This window comes from Erithacus rubecula, assembly GCF_903797595.1.
Source record: "Erithacus rubecula genome assembly, chromosome: 4".
NCBI classification, from domain to species: Eukaryota; Metazoa; Chordata; class Aves; order Passeriformes; family Muscicapidae; genus Erithacus; species Erithacus rubecula.
Window position 1 is genome coordinate 54,948,861 of NC_136686.1, and position 17,041 is coordinate 54,965,901.

General features: G+C 38.0%; 1 protein-coding gene across 2 annotated transcripts; it reads left to right on the forward strand.

The window, feature by feature from the left end:
* Positions 1-266: 266 nt before the first annotated feature.
* On the forward strand, positions 267-16,309 carry REDIC1 (regulator of DNA class I crossover intermediates 1). Of its 2 annotated transcripts, XM_079304594.1 has the most exons (13): positions 267-322; positions 2,193-2,232; positions 4,324-4,459; positions 5,715-5,847; positions 6,363-6,429; positions 6,874-7,071; positions 8,986-9,092; positions 11,650-12,182; positions 12,435-12,507; positions 13,181-13,241; positions 13,606-13,672; positions 14,384-14,466; positions 15,034-16,309. In XM_079304594.1, exons 1-13 carry the CDS (start codon positions 300-302, stop codon positions 15,640-15,642), a joined length of 2,130 nt encoding a protein of 709 aa, XP_079160720.1. In that variant the 5' UTR covers positions 267-299; the 3' UTR covers positions 15,643-16,309. The 2 variants fall into 2 exon arrangements, with proteins under 2 accessions (XP_079160720.1, XP_079160721.1); XM_079304595.1 differs by lacking the exon at positions 2,193-2,232 and having other exon boundaries at positions 291-322.
* Positions 16,310-17,041: the final 732 nt, after the last annotated feature.

Here is a 17,041-nt window from a genome sequence, read left to right on the forward strand (position 1 = left end):
GAAAGGGCAGTGGCTTTGGCAGCAGCCTATATGGAAACACTGGGGGTGGAAGAAGGCAGCAGCAAGCAGAGCATTGCCTCTTCCCCATCAGCTGCCTCGCTTGGCTTCCCCTGTGTCTGTCAGTCCCTGTGCCACCATTTCCTTCTCTGGGGCACGGAGGGCAGCTGCCCTGCTGCTCGCGGGGAGGAGAGGCCCCGCCGAAGGGCCCTGTGGTGCTGCTGGGGCAGCCATTGCCTCTGCCCCCTCTGCCAGCAGCGCACGGGCAGCCCTGCCCTCCCTGCCGGCCTCCGCAGCACAACATGAACTGGGTCGGTGGCAGTCGGTGAGTGAAGCTCTTCAAAGCCAACAGAAGCAGCTCCATGCTGTGTCAGTGTCCCTCACAGAATGGGCACTGCCATGGTGTGTTTAACCACCCTGAGGCCCCCTCACAACCAGGCACTGCCGCATATACCAGGCACTAGGGTATCCTCTCACAAACTGACACACACAGCCATGGTGTGTGTTCCAGACCTCATTTCCCTTCACAAACTGGCACAGCGTGCTGTTTGTGAACCAACGAGTGTGTCTGCCCAGAGCAGCAGTGGCACAGTGTGTGTGCTCCAGGCCTGCTGTGCCCTCACGGAGCAGCAGGCCGTGCTGTGGGACAGCCCCGAGTCCCTCCTGAGACTGTCACCTCTGTGTGACAAGGTGCAGGCGCCTCCCATCCCAGCAGGGAATCGTGTTTGGGATCAGTCTCTCCACAGACAGGGCTGCCTGAGGCCTTCCTCACGCCCTCACAAAAAGCAGGGCTTACCATTTGGGGAGAATGATGTACAGGTATTGAGATTCACTGAAACAGTAAAACATCACAAACTGCATTATAATGATAAAGTAAAAAAAAAAAAAAAAGTATATATATATATATATATATATATATATATATATATAATATTCTGCTTCTTTGAGTGCTGTGCCCCCTGTCAATATACTAGAAATGTAAAGCCCACGGATTTTGTCAGCCATTGGGAAGCAGCATTGCTGAACCCAGCTTTGTAATCATCCAGACTCTGTGCAGAATCAAACTGAAAGAACATCCAACCCATCTGTAAGTCTTCCCAGCAAATTGGGTTTTCTGAATGTCGCCTCTGTGAAGCAGGAGGAAGGAGAGTTTCAATTGGGAAAAAACTCCAAAACACCAACCCAAACTTTGTCCTAAATGCCTGTCTGCCATACCCTCTGTAAGAAAACTCAGTGTGTAGGAGTACTGCACACATTTAGTAAGTACAAATCAACCTGCTGCTTGCTGATGCTGGTAGTATCTGCCACGGTTCCTTGAGTGAATCTGGGGTTTACATTTGAGCTGTCAAAAAAGCTACACATCACTGGAGTTCTTCCCCACTGCAAGGATGAATGTTATACACATATTTTTTGAAAGTTTGTTCAAACTTTAAGTAAAAGGTAATTCCAAGGGAATACTCCATATTTTCAACCCTCATAAGAAGTCCTAATCTTACTGACCTAACGACTGCAGCCATGCTCACTGCATATGGAACAGTGGCCCTGACTTCCAATTTTATGCACCAAGTCCTACAGACATTTCACATAAGGCTGTTTGACAGGTGAGATGAGTAGTTGGAGGCATAACTGTGTCTTATATTGCACAAACAGCAGCAACTTGTACTGTCAAGCTATTTTGCTTTCCTTTTTTACCAAATGTCCCCAGTATTCTGGAAAGTCCCAAAGGGTAAAAGCTTATAAAGTGCTCCTTCGGTTTGTTTGCTAATATAGTTTTGCAGCTATGTTGCAGCATGACAAAGAAAATTAGGACAAAATAATATATTGACAAAGATTTCTTAAGTTTTAAGAAATGACAAATTGATGAAATGTGCATTACAAGTCAAATGACTGAAAGCTTTTTCTGTTTTCTTTTTTCATGTTAAATGTGTTTGGTAGCTAATGTCAAATGTGGTCCTGTCCTTACTGGAGTAAACTGGGTTTTTTGTCAAAATTACTTCAACAGAGATATGTTGACTTTATTAACTTTGATCCATTATAACATATAACATATATGAGATATGACATATAACATATAACATAACGTAACACATTAATGAGTTTGTGTCCTAAAACCTTGGAACCATTGGTGAGAAATTCAAGCCATGACTCGAGAATATACTTTTGCTATTAAAATCATACTTATTTGCATTTTTCAGAAGCAGGATCATATTAAAGCAAGAAAGGAGAAAACAAAAGGTAAACAGTTCCAGCCATATTGTATTTTATATTTTTATATAAAAGCTTTGGTGGGGTCGTTTAGGTAAAACTTCCAAGGCATTTGGATTGAGATTCAGAACAGTAGCTAAACAGTTATAATGTTTCCCTGACTTTTAGGGGAAAAGTCTTATTCTAGATTTACTCAACTGAATTGCAACAAGAGGAGGAGGGAGACAGAGAAGGTATGAATGAATGAAGAATGAAAGAATAAATGAATGAATGAATGAATGAATGCCTGTGCCCAGTTTTGGTTTTCCTGAATTACTTCTGTTACCATGCTGTTCTGGTATGTGGGGACACAAGGGATTGCTTGAAGTGTCCTATGATAATCAGCTGGCCTAACAAACACATACACAGCCCTTCTTCTGGGCCAGGTAAAAGGATGTTAGGCTCATTAAAGTCCTTTTACTGGCATTTGCAAAAGGAGGATGGTTTATTTGTATTTTGAATCTGGAAGTGAAATAAGGGAATCAAACCTATCCCTGGCATAGCAGAAGACATTTTTAAACAGGAAAGAGAAATAAAACAGCAACAGAAAATGACCATAACCATAATAAATGGAGGCAGTTTCCTCCTTAGCAGCAGGAAAGAAAGAGGCAGCATAGGGAAAGTCCACCACTGAAGCTGATACCCCCAATACCCAGAGCAGGTTCACAGGCATATAGAGATAGTGGAAAAACAGGCTGACTGTATAGAGACAATTACTCAAATTAAAACATTTACATATGGGAATGTGGGACCAATCAGCAGCTTGTCCTCATCACTTTCCCAGTCTCCTTGAGGCCCTTGAGCTCTCTGTTTTCTCATGGATTGCTGGTCTAAGCCACATAATTTATATTACAACTATGTAACTTACTTCAGTAGAGAGGGAAAACAGGAAAAGACAGATTGTTTTTAGACATGCAGTATTGAATTAACACAGTGGTATTATTGGTGTTGTTTTATATATATATAGTGTTATGGTGTTTTGTTATATTATACAATTATTAGTAATTTAATAATTTAGAAGTGATGGGGAAAAAAGTATCTCAGATGCTGATAGGAAATGTTTACATTTTGGGAGTGTGGACCCTAAAGTAACATGAATTTTGAAGTGTTGATTTGTACACAGAATGGTTTTACCTTACTGAAGATATTCTTTTTAACTGAACTAAAGATATTCTCCATAAATAATATCATCCTGGAAAGCTAAAGATAATAATAAATTATACTAAAAATTAGTTGCCAATGAACATGTTAGATTTATTAGTTACATGTAACCTGCAGTCATGAGAAGAATTACATTTTAGAAGAAGAGTCAATGCTTTGTTTTGTTTTGTTTTGGCATAGCTTTCAGTTTTCAATATTCTTCTATTGTTTAGAAAAAAAATCTTACTGGGTTTACTTATTCATCTGCTGTACTTAGTGATTTTAGGATGGTTGTGAATAATCTCTGCAAAATGGAGGGGTTTGTTTTCTATATTATTGTCCTGATATATTCAAAGTATCAGTCGTCATATTTATTTATCCCTTGTAACAAAAATTCTTTTTTAATTCCTGATCTTAGAGATTTTATTTTTACTTTTTCCTCTGTCTTTTTTTGTTTTGTTTTGTCAGAAGACCATTTTCTTTGTCAAGAGAGATGAATTTGGAGAACAATAAACTCTTTCTGTCATTGTAGATGGCACATCTGGTGTATCTAATCTTGCTGAAATCTTGCCTCCTGAAAAGCCCCTTTAAATTTTTTTTAGGACTTTATCCTTGCCACATTTGGTATCTTTTCTTTTAAGAAATACTTTTAGGGGTTGTACACAAAGTTGGGAAATGAGCATTTAAGGACTAAATTTTTGGCATCAAGGTAACAATTATTTACTTTGAATATGACCAAATTACATTTGCATTCTTTTTAAAGGCAATGAAAATAAATTAAGAGCAAATGGGGCATGAGAATTCAGAGATACTTAACTATGTTCTTTTATATTAGGAACAGTTTGCTAAGTCTTGGTTGCTAATTTCAGAAGAATTACCTGTACTGGTAATGTGTTGTTGAAGCTTCTGCCAGAAACTTATTCTGTCCTTTAAAAAATTAAGGAATACTTTGAAAGAAAGAAACTTAAGTCAAAAATGAAGCTCCTGGAAGCATCATCTCCTAAAAGTTCAGCAGTCAGTTTGGATCTTCTTAATTTATATGTGGTTAACCAGATATCAACCATAAAAGACAACACTGGTGAGTTTTGGGTACTCTGACTTCTCAGAATTAGTTATTCTTAACTATTACTGCTGTTACTTTAGTTCTTTTTCTTCCATTTACAACTTAACCCTCAAGTACGTGTTGCTTTATTTTTAAAATAAAACTGTAAATACAAAATCATGACTGAATAAAAAGTCAGGGCATAAAAGGAATCAAAAAACCTTGGCTCCTGCCTGCTTCACCTTTAAAGCCTTGTGCAGTGTCCTGGTTCAGGCCAGGCCAGGGTTAATTTTTGCAGTAGCCAGGACAGGCATGGCCAGGACCCTGAGGGGATTCTACACCTCCTTCACAAGGTGCTCAGGGGGCAGCAGGGGCAGGAGCTCCATCCCGTGGGGTAGCAGGAGACGAGTGGCCAGGGAACACTGTGCTTCCTGTGCTGAGCACCTGCCTGTCAATCATCACTGTTAATAATATCATTTCTTATTTCATTGCTGTCTCCAGTAAATTGTCCTTATCTCAACCCATGATCTTTACCTTTTGTGCCTTCAGTTCTCCTCTCCACCCTTCGTCAGTGTGGCAGGGAGTATGAGAGGGAGATGGAAAGGGGGGAGAAGGGAGAGAGCAGCACATGGTTTGGTGTTTCAGTGGGAGCACTAAATTGGACAATACCATTTCTAAACTCCTACCACTTATTACCTTCCCCATTCTATTCATTAATTTTATGCCACATCCATCTCTTTTCCTCTTTGCTGTCGAATCAAGTCCATTTTTCATCCACTTCCTCTTTCATAACTTTGCAGGCACTTGGAATAGTCTTGTCAGTTCTACCCAGATACTTTTTCTTAAAATCCATTATTAAACTTCCTGAGAAACATCATAAAAACTTGAGTCCTAGCTCTTTAAATGTAGATGTGGTACTTAAGGATATGGTTTAATGGTAGACTTGGCAGTGCTGGTTGAATTCAATGATCTTAAAAGTCTTCTTCAACCTAAATGATTCTATGATTCTATGATTCTTGTCAACTGTGACATATTCATAAACCAGATTATGGAACATTTTTTGTCCTAGACTCAGAAGAGTAGAAGGTGACTGAGGGAGGCAACAGAAGCCATACACACACAGTGGCTGTGTCATTTAGTATAGAATTTTTATATTGTTAGTAGCAAAGAAAGAAACAAATACGACTTTAAATGGATTAAGAAATCTAAAACAATAGGTTTTGTACTCTAATGAAAATTACCTCAAAACTTTCTCCAAGCCCAGTACTGACATAACATACATTCATTACAGAGAACATGAGGAAGCCAGTCCACATTAATATCCCTGAAGATGAAAAGAAACCTATCAGAAGACATAACTTAGAGCTTCCCAAGTCCCCCCTACGTACACAACATAAATCAAACTTAGATGATCTCCAGAGCAGGTACTTGATAAAATAGGCAATAGTTACACCATAGTGAGGTTCTGGGAGAAGTATTTAATGACAGTCTTAACATTTGGGATGTTAAGAACACATAAACATACCATTGCAAACAGGGAAGTTTCACAACCAATCCTGTCAGGCCAGTGATACTCATACTGTAAGAGAATAATTAATAAATTCTGAAAAACACCTGCACATGACGCTGAGAGATTTTTAAAAAAAGATAATGTGTCTTTTAAAAAGATAATGTATGTGCCTCATGTCAGGTACATATACTAAGTTCATCTCAAGGAGCAGGTTATTCAAACAGCATTACCCACTTACACAGTTTTTCCATCCAGCTTTGGACACCCTAAAGTGACTAACTCACAGACAGGCTGTTCATAACTGCCTAAGAATCAGGCTGTTTTAAGATGTGTGGAAAAATATCCCTAAGTTATTTTGAAATTAATACTCAGAATACTTTAATTGTTTGGATCTTGCATTTCTTAGGCTGTTTTTATTCACTTTACAAGGTTACAAAAGCAAGTTTTGGAGAGCAGAAAACTGCATCTCTCAGAAAAAGTAAAATACCAGCATAATGTAAGTTTATTGTTCTTATGATAAAACACTAAAAATGTGCAGTAATTACTGTATTTGTAAGTGATTTTTCAGAGTGGCCAAATCTCATGGATACTGAAACACATGAAGTTTCTTTCTCTTTAAGACTATATTGATAAATTATTTTCCTGCTACTGCCTACATATTTCTTGAAAAAAAAGCTAAAAATGTGGTTGTATCCATCTCTCCTTAGGATAGCATTTGTGTGCAGGTTTCAGATTAAGTATGTACTTGCATGTTTCCCTGAAATAAGTCCTTATTGCCTTAAGTTTTTCATGAAAAGTCATATCAGAATATAGAAAATTTTCTCTTCTTTGTGGTTTATGTGCAGAGATGTAGAAGATATGGAACGGCTTGATTACTTTGAAACTTATGCTTAAAACAGTTTTAGATAAATATAATATCTCTTTGTTATATTTTGTCTAGCTGTCACAAGTAATGGAATTAGGCTATGTTGATTCTAGTATGGAAAATGAAGACAACACGGCAAGAGTTTTTAGTGCTTGTCCGTTGTCCTCTGGTGTTCAGTTCTCTAACCATACACAGCTTTCAGAAGAAAATTTCAGCACAAACCTAATGGGCAACATTTGGGAACAGCCCTATGAAAAGAAACTGCAAAACCAGGTTTGGCTAATATTTTACTTCCATGGAATTACTTGAAACTAACTTTCATTTATTTGGTGTGTAAAACTAGTGTAATGATGATGGTAATTATGACTGAGCAACATTTTTGTAGTCTGGTGACAATTAATATTCTGTATATACAAATATTTTATTATTCTGAAATAAGGTCAACTTGAGCTTTTGTTCACTGAGCTCTCTCAGTATTGCTGATGTCTGCAGAGAGACAATTAGTCACATACTGGTGGCTTTCTTGTTTCTGGCTTTTAAATTTGGTTGAAATCTGAAATACATTGTAGTTTGAAATACAGCTTTCACAAACATACAGTTAGTATAACTAGTGGGTGTTGCATGATCCCAGGTGATCCCTAATTTTTTATCTTTTAATGTCTCAGTGAGTAACATAGTTCTTACAGTATTCTCAGTGCTCTGCTGTTTAACTCTTTACTTTTAAGAAACAATTGAAAGTTATTTGTTCTGATGCATATTACTATTTTTTCTTTTTGTTAACTTTGTGATTCTTAAAAGAATCATCCTTAGAAAAGTTATAGCAAAGATAATATGCTTTATTTTTAGCAAATTTATTATTCATTGGAAATAATAAAACAAATTCTATGTGTTTCACCAATGATATTCTGAAATCTTGAGGTAAGTGAGGAAGAAATGCTCCAGGAGTTTCAGAAGGGGAGATGATGGGTTATTCAGGGAATAAGTAAGCCAAAACCCATAGGAAGCTGAACCAAAGAAAAAAGAAGCCCAAGAAATATGTTTTCAAAACACAGGGATAATCCATCTCTGTGTGCAAGAGAATGATTAGATTCTGGAGGCCAGTTTGGCTGAATCAGGGAACTCCTGACTAAGGACAAATATAAAGAGGAAGTGTGCAAGGAGGGATGGGCAACCTAGGAAGAAGACATGAACATCCCCTCAGCTTGGAAGGGTGGCATTAAGATGGTGGAGGTGAAAATCACAATGGGTGAGAAGGACAGCAAGGAGGACTGCTGTAGGTGTGTCATCAAAGGAAGGAAACCAAGGAAAATGCTGTCCACTGCTAAACAGAGTTGAGACCTACTGACAAAGGACATGGAAAAGCCTGAGGTACTAAAAACTGCTTTTCTTCAAGTGTTTCAGATAAGATCTGCTCTCTGGCTCATCTTAAAATGCAGTCAGGAGTTGGGGGGGAGTTGTATAAAACAGTAGGGAAGAAACAAGTTAGAGAATCCACTGTAACCTGGTCATATAGAAATATATGAGACTGGACAGAGTCCAGCCAAGTATATTCAGGGTGTTGGATAACACCACTGCAAGGCAGGTATTTATCCCCCTTGCAAGGATGTGGTGATCAGAGAAGCTTCCCAGTGAGAAGAAATACACAAGTGCAAAAATGTAAGTATGATCTGGGGAAGCATCATCTCACCTCTGTCCCTGGAAGGATTAAGGACCTAAGTGCCCAGAGGCAATTCCAAGGTACATGAGGAACAAGGTGTCTGCAAACAGCCATCAGATTTTCCAAGGTCATATTCTGTCTAGTGGACCCAATTGCTTTTTGTGATAGAATTAGTAGCTCTAGGAATTAGAGAGAACAGCAGACATTATTCACCTTGACTTTAGGAAGGCTTTTGACAAAGTTTCCCATGGGATTCTAGTAGCCAAAATGGGCAGCTATGAACCAGATGAATGGACAAAAAAATGGAGAAAAAAACTGTCTGCACTGTCATGCTCAAAGTAGTTACCTGTTTGCTAAAGTTTGTTTGGCAACAGTTGGGCCATAAGGAGATTTGTGCTTCTGCTGTAAAGATACAGAGAAATAAAAGTACTGAGAAAATATGTATATTGTTTGCAAACCCAAGTTGAAAATTTTAAAGACCATAGCAATTATGTATATTTGCAGTCTAACAGCCTCTACTGTTTTCTTAGCCAGGAAAGAGCTTTAATCAAGGCCCTTGGAATACAAAACACTCAAGCCAGTATGTTTTCAGGAAGTCTGATACAATGGCTCAGGAACTGTTCATGCCATTTGATAGGTAGGCATGATTTTACATTAACGAGGAAAGTAAACAGTCAAGTTTAATTAAGAAAAATACTAAAATAATCTGAACCTTACTGCTACTTATTTTTTTCACTGACTGTTTTTCAAATAGAAATTGAAATCACATGGAAATACTAAATATAGAAAGCTATTTAAATGTGCTGAAAGACAGCAAAATCTGAGCAATGGTCTATTTTTTGCAATGTCACAGACATGATTGTGTTGCTGAATTCAATTTGAATGATAGCACAGATATACTAAGAGGCCACGAGAAGGGGGAAGCTGCCCCAGGTGCTATTAGTTCTGGGCACTGTTGCAAGTGCTTTTCTGACAATCTTGATGCAATAGCCATTGAACATCTGCACCTACATTATTTATACTAGGGATTTCAGGAACAAAGCATTTTCTTTCCTTCTCTTTCACATGTGATCCTACCACAGCTTTCTTTTTTCCCCATAATTGATTCAATAACACTTCTATGAGAACATACATTGTTTTTAAAAGAATAGATAGAAATCAAGAACATATTTATTTTTGTATGTGCTGATTAAAAATCTTTCAAATCACGGATGGTTTACGGCCAGACTAATTTGTACTGAATATTTTATTTCATTTTCTTTCCAGAAGCTCTCCCTTGGACCTAAAGGTCTTGCATAGCTAATGTTACTTTACTCCTTCTATTCCATAACTCTGCCATTTGGTTGAAAGTTCCTGTCCATCTCTAACTTAGGCTGGATTGAGACATAAAAAAGTCATACAGTATTTTGCTGTTCCTGAAGTGCTTGCAGCCTGTTTGCTTGGGGAGTCAAGCGATCCATAAACTCACTGGGCAAATAATAAACACATCAGCAGCCTTAACTTCCATGCTTCTTCTAGCTTCTCCTGGCTTTCTCCAGCAAAACCTAAAATAAGCATAACATTCACCTTGCTGTATATCTGAGTGAATTCCCAATTAATATATTTACACTGAGCCCTATATAACCTTATCTCACCTACATCTCTCATTTCTCCACCAGCTATCAGGCCTGTACTCACCTGCTTATGTCTCATCCTCTCATTTTCTACCCATCACTAACAACATCTTTCCAACTGCTCTTCAAATCCATTTCTTTGTATTGTCCTCATTTTGTTTTCTTCCATTGTAGCCATAAATTCTTATACCTCAAGAGATCACAATAATTCTTCTGTGAAGGAAGTTTCCTTCACTGTGCATGAATACTAGAGTGCAAATTTATAAATTGTTTAATGTAACATTCTGATGATGTAATCAATGTGCATAATTCTGAGAGTTGTGGCACCTCAAGGTTTTTAAATATTAATTAAAAATTTTCATGTCATATTTCCTCATCTACTCTTTTACGTTGTATTACAAACTACTCAGCTGGAGTTGAGAAAAACCCTCTGAATTGCTTCACAAAATGGTTTTACCTTTGTCATGTAGATCTATCCAAGTAACTTCAGGAATAAACTTTAGTGTGTTCAGCCTTCTGAAACTGTCCTGATGAGGTTTCTATAACTAGAGGATACTAGTTTCTCATGTAAGTTCCATAGAATCTTTATCCAGTTCCAAGTATTTGCTGATCAAAACACCACAGACGTTTTCTCCAGTAGGAGTTTCCTGTAGTACATTTCAGTTTTCAAGTTCTATTGTAGCCTTGCTCACAACGTTTTAAAGAAAGTTTTTTTTTTAAATGGTAAGTTATTTTTTAAAATGGCCTTTTTTGCCAAATCTCTGTCCTTCAGAAAAACCTCAACTTTTTGCTCAGAGTTTCTGAAAGATCAGTCAGCAGATTCAGCCTGGAAACAAAACAGTTAAAATGTTAGATTAAGAGCCAAATAAGTAAAAGCATGATAGCTTTCATGTCCATGATGTTCACATGATAAAATCTTCAAAACCACTACTCTCAGAAGTGGGATAGGGAACTAGGGGCATAACAAAATGTCTGACTGGCCTCCTGACTCTGGAACAGAAAAATTCTATGCTGAATCAGGATTACTGATTTCAAATACAAATTAAAGTCATTTGCCGTGGGCTTTCAATATGAAAGAGAAATACACTCTTAAGCAAACTACTTTTATGAATGGAAGAAGCTATCTTCCTCTTTATTTATTTCCCCTCCTTTCCTTTTTCTCCCCAGTGCAGCAGCCTTTGGTCAGCTGGTGGAGCAGCAGTGACATACAGTGGCTGATTTTATAAACCACAGTTCCCTCTCCAGGAGGATGTGCTCCATAGCTTTGTATATTTGGAGACATTGAGAAATAGAACCCCTTTTAAATCAATACTACTATTAAGTAGATATAAAACATAATAAAATATACACTTTTTCAGTTGAAATAAAACATAATAAAATATACACTTTTCCAGTTGAAATACTGTATCTTTAGGACAATATCAATTGTAATGAGCAGTGAAATTTTTTGAAATTTTTATCATCAAATTATCATAAAATGTTGTGTTAGCTGTCAGTATTTTGCTTATTTGTGTACTCAGTGAAATGTGTTTTTTTTTTTTTTCTTTTCTATCCCTGTTACACTTCATTGCCTTCTCCCAGGCCAGACCACATGAATTCTGCCAGAAAAAATCCAGTGATAATAGCCAGTAATGAATCAGAAAACTGTGGAGCAATAAAAGAACCAATATTTGATGTTGTGAAAGAAACTGCAGAACTGAAAGGTCCCCAAGATGGAAGGGATTGTTCCTTTCTTGCACTTTTTGAAGATGAGAGTCAACCAACCCATAATAATCCTTCCACAGAGCATTTCAATCCTTTTTCTAACCAAAGCAATACTGACATTTTTGACACTGTTGCTGATGCTAAAAATGAAATTACCAAAAGAAATTATTCTTATGACACTGGAAAGGTTTATCCTGCAACCAATACAAAAGAAAATTCCATAGAAAGATGTCTTGAAGGTATTTTGACAGCTCCCGAACAGGTTTTCCTTAAAAGTAACAATGTATTAAGTACAAGCTACAAGGAAACCAGTGGACTTCATAAAACCCACCTACAGAACTGTTGTGAGGGACAGCAACACTTCATACCGTGTGAAAAGAAAGAAAAAAGAGCAAACCTTGAAAAAATTGGTGCGCTTCATATTTTAAGGACATATATTTGGGGTTTTATTCTCCTTTTAAAGCCATATGTTCTTATAACCAGAAATGTATCTGCCCTAACTGACAATGTCATGAATCTTCAGAATGCAGTCATGTAATTTTAAATCCAACTATATAAATGATTTAAAAAACTTAACAGAATTTTTATATTTAAATTGTGTTTATTCTATTGCATTTCAAAATCAAATTTCAAAGGTTTACTTTTTTTTTTTAAATTTTTAGGGATATTTGCTTATCGCTATGATCAGCAGAATAGCTTAAAGGAGAATGTGCAGAATTATTCAAGAAAAAAAAGGTGAGTGTCATGGAAATTACCAGTCTATTAACCAGTGATAACTGCAGAGGCCTTGCTGAATTGGAGAAATCCTACTTAAAAGCACAGGAAGGCAACATTTTAAACAGTATTACCAAGTACCCAAGTTTTCTCAGTGAAGATAGTACATGTAATGTGAGAAATTTATGCACGGGTAAGCCCATTATGCCTTTGTGTATCTGCCCATAATAAGTACACAGAAAAACTTCTCCATGGGACAGTTTGTTGTTCCTGAAGTTAAGCTGTTGGTCTGGCTTGTTCTCTAAAATACTCTGTCTCATTCCACTGGCTACAAAGCACGTAAATGTTTTCCCTGGGCTATGTGAGTGCTCTGTGTTTTGCTAAAGACTTGTTTTTCAAAGACTGATACATAGCACCTTCCATTTTACGAAACAGAACTATCTTCTGTCATTGCTTCTATTCCATTTTGCATTTCAACAGACATGAAGTTTATAAAAAACAGACATGAAGTTCTTGGTGTTAAATCTCAGGTTCAGAGATAAGTTCAGTGATCTCAGTAGTGGGAAGCATTTAATGGTTACTGAAGACAAAATAAAAATTGAAAAGTCAACACTAAGGACTTTAACTCAGAAAGAAAATAAAAATACTGGGGAAAAATCACTTACCAGAGAACTTTGTGTTTTGGATTCCTCAGTGATGACAAGTCTGTGAAAGAAACAGCCTGGAATCAGAACCATCTCTTTGTATTTGAAGAGGTAACTTTTAAAAAGATGTATTTTTTGTCAATCCCCCTGTTTGCATGATTTGTTTGAGCTGAAGAAGGATTGTCCACAACAGTTAGAAACTGAATATAGCTTCAATGAATTAATTACTGTGGAAGCTTCTTTTCCATCATGGTTTATATAAGGAATTCAGAAAGAACTGCTGCTAGTGACATGGTTCAGATAAACAGCCCTTTGAGGTCCACAGTTCACATGGTTTCATTCACACTTTAGGTTCTTAATTTTTGGTACAGTGCAGTGACTCTTTTATCTAATATAGAAACTGAATGTTCCTCTCTTAACCTGAGATTCTGATTCAACTCAACCCTTACTATTAATATCTTATTATTTTTAACAGTTCACAACAGCATTTGAGAAAGGGTATAAGTTTGGATTGAGTTCATATCTTCAAGAGATGGAGATGGGTTAGTACTATTTATACACCACCACTTAAAATTTTTTTCTCTAGTTGTGAAACTGAAACTGTTACTTTTAAAGCCAGGGAGAATGATCTTTTTAGGATGTTAACTTTGTTGAGGGCTTGTATTTCTGATTCACACAGTACCTTAAAAAGACAACTAGCATTACCAGATAACTAAGAATTAGCTGTGTTTGCTTTTCCTTGAAGAGATATTATCTTCCACTAGACTATATGCTGTCACTCCACATGTGGACAGAGGGAGTGAGCTAGGCAATCCTGCATCCTTCCTCAGTAGCTGTAGGGTCAGCTGTGCTGGCTGCATTTCAGGGCAGAAGATCACTCAGGGGCCTCCAAGAGAGAAACATGTAACTTGCATGGCAGCCAGTGTGCACGTGGATTCTGCTGTGTCCTCTCCCACGCTGTGCTCTCCAGAGGGAGCCCCTCTTCCTTTTGGGTAGCACAGTTCTGCTGCTGATTAACAGCACAGCTGAGGCTTTGGGGGACCCATAACACAAATTCTGTTGTATTGACCTGAGAAGAAAATTGGCAATTGCTAAGAACTAGATTGACCTTGCTAACATTTTGTTCTTTAAACAGTATCTTAAAACTGCATCAGAAATAGTAATGTTTAATTCTACATGCTGTACTTGAGAGTTGGATCTTTGGAGAGTGTTTGGTGAGTAATCTTTCTTTCTTTTTCATCTAATTTTTCAAGATGTGGAGTCACCACTCAGCAGTCATTCTCACAGTTACTCTCCTAAGCAGACTGAGAGCTATTTGAGCTCTAGTCCTGACACAGTGAGTAAACCCCTGTGGGCTGGCAGGGTTTTATTTGAATCGTATCTCTATGCCTGAGTGCACCTAAGGGTGGATGTAGCTGGAATCTCATTTCATTTTGTACAAGATAAATGCATACTTCATGTATGATGAGGACAGGAAATTATTAGCTGTAAATTTTCCTAAATAGTTTTACAGACATGTGGTCAGCTCTCTTGATAATGACTAGCCTTGTGGAATTACAGTAGCATGACTGTGGGAAGATGCTAAGCAATATTCTTTGCTCTTCCTGTACGTATAGCTGCCTTACATCACATGCAGAATGAAAACACAAAACACTGTGTTTTCTGCAAAATGCCATGGTGTGAGAGCATAAATTTGAGAGCGAAGGTCTGCCTTGGCCACCTTCTCTTCACCAAGAGTCAGAAGTACATCCTTGGAGAAGGAAACAAAAAAACCTGCAAACAACCAAAAGGACTCAGTTCTGGCCTTTCTGTTTATTTCACTTAATTATTAGCAAGTCATTACTTTAGTCCTTAGCTACTGAACTATTTGAACAGTTACAATTGCACAATTCTATTTAAACAGCCTGAAGAAGACACAGCCAAAACGAAGGAATATCTGAATGAACAGTTCTTGAAGGCACATGGTGCCAACCTATTCTCAGCCTCAGCAAGCAGAGAGGCCCCCAAGAGCTCTCACACTCGAAGTGTGGGTATGCAGCCCAGCAGTTTTTTGGCTAGAGAAGAAGCAAACAATCTTCAGGAGAAAGACTTTAATTTTTGTGCCGCAGAGGAGGGAAATAAAGCCCAGAGAGCCTTGTCTCAGGGCCCATCACACCGCGCCCCTCAGAGGGAGCAGCTCACTCGCAGCGCCAGGCGCGATGTTTGGTCGCAGACCGAGGGCTCGGTGACAAAAGTAGAGAAGGTGGATGTGGGTACCCAGTGCGGCACCTTGAGGGTGTGCAGCTGTGGGGGATCCCTCCCCGCTGCCCGCAGCCCAGGGGAGCAGGGCATGTGCCCCGCTGCCCCGCCCGCTGCTGCTCCTCCCAGCCCCGTGCAGGAGCCGCAGCCCGCGGGCACCGGCACAGACCCCTTCTCTGCTGAGACCGAGTACCTGTGTTTGGCTGGCAGCAGGACCCTAGAGGTGCTGAGCTATATTGATAAAATGAAGGAGAGAGCTCTGCAAGCAGAGTAATGGCATGTAACAAACACAATAGTTTTGTCCTGTTCTTAGTGTATTTCATTCAGTTGGCATATTCTGACTTTTATGGCTTGGTTACTGTTTGTTTGCTTTAACTAACAATTATGGATTTCTGTCTACCTACTGCTATCTCAAAGTATGGGTTTCTATAGTTATTCAACTATTAACAAAGGATTTTACAGTAGCATAGTAAATACAAACACTAGGAATTATATTGTTTTCCTCACCATATATATCCATAGGATTCTGTAGTTTGGAATTGACTGACTATGTTTCCTTTAAGGTAATGGGAAGTTGTTGTTCTACTTCAAAACATATTTATTGTGGCTCAGAGTTCAGAGCCCTTGTCTGATTCTTACCCATTTTAACAGAAAAATTTGCCTTTGTGTTCATATTAAACACAAAAATGGGAAACAACAGAAAATGTACGTCTGCACACATAGAATAGAGTGTAATTTAAAAAGAGCTAATTTATTAATTTAAATGCTCAATTTTTCTTCCACAGCAGATTCATCCATTAATTTTCTGGTTGTTAATCTAAAAAAATCTTCCACATGTTTCTGTGTTCTGTCTGCAAGTTGAAAATCTGAAAATACTTTCCTCTTCATTTCAGTATTTGTGTGAAGCTACAAATCACAACGAATAAAAGTTTCTGATAATATTGTTTCTAGGCTATATTCTTGCCTTCTAAAAAGTTCCTGGTAAGGGTGTCAGGGAGACTTAGTGTTATTAACATCTACTTACAGATCCATGGAGATTTGCCTCTATAAGGTTAATATGTTGTGCTTTCCCCTTGGAGTCTGCTGTTAAAAGATTCACTGCCCTTATTCCCACCAGGTCAGGGCTTTTTCCTACATTTTGTAGAAGGGGTGAGTGTCACCCAGCCCGGATGAGACCTGTCCCGTTCTTTGTCTCTGTTCTCATCATCAAACTAATGGCTCTTTTGGCTGCTGCATTTAATTTTTGAAGCTAAGAGCCTTTTTTAAAAGGTCTACATTGCTCAACAGTTTGCAGGTTTATGGCTGTGCTATTTTTAAAATAGCAGTTCAGAAATTTCAGTGGGCTTTTCTGTACTTGGAAGAAAATAGTATTGTCTTTCATATGTAAAAATTGCATACATAAGAAGTGGTTTGCAGAGCCAGACTTCTGAACTGTAACTATCACTTAGCCAATTCACTGCCCACTTCCTAAGTCTTGACATAAGCAGATTTTCTTTTTTGGGTTGCCTCAATTTATTGCCAAAGCAAACTTCCTAGTAATTTTTTTAAGCTGCAATATTCATCTTCTTCACAGGAGATATAATTTATTTGAATAACAGCTATAATTTTCTGGAAGCTCAGCTGTTACCAGCTGTTTCTAAAGCATAGTTTTTCACTCAGTATGACAAAATCAA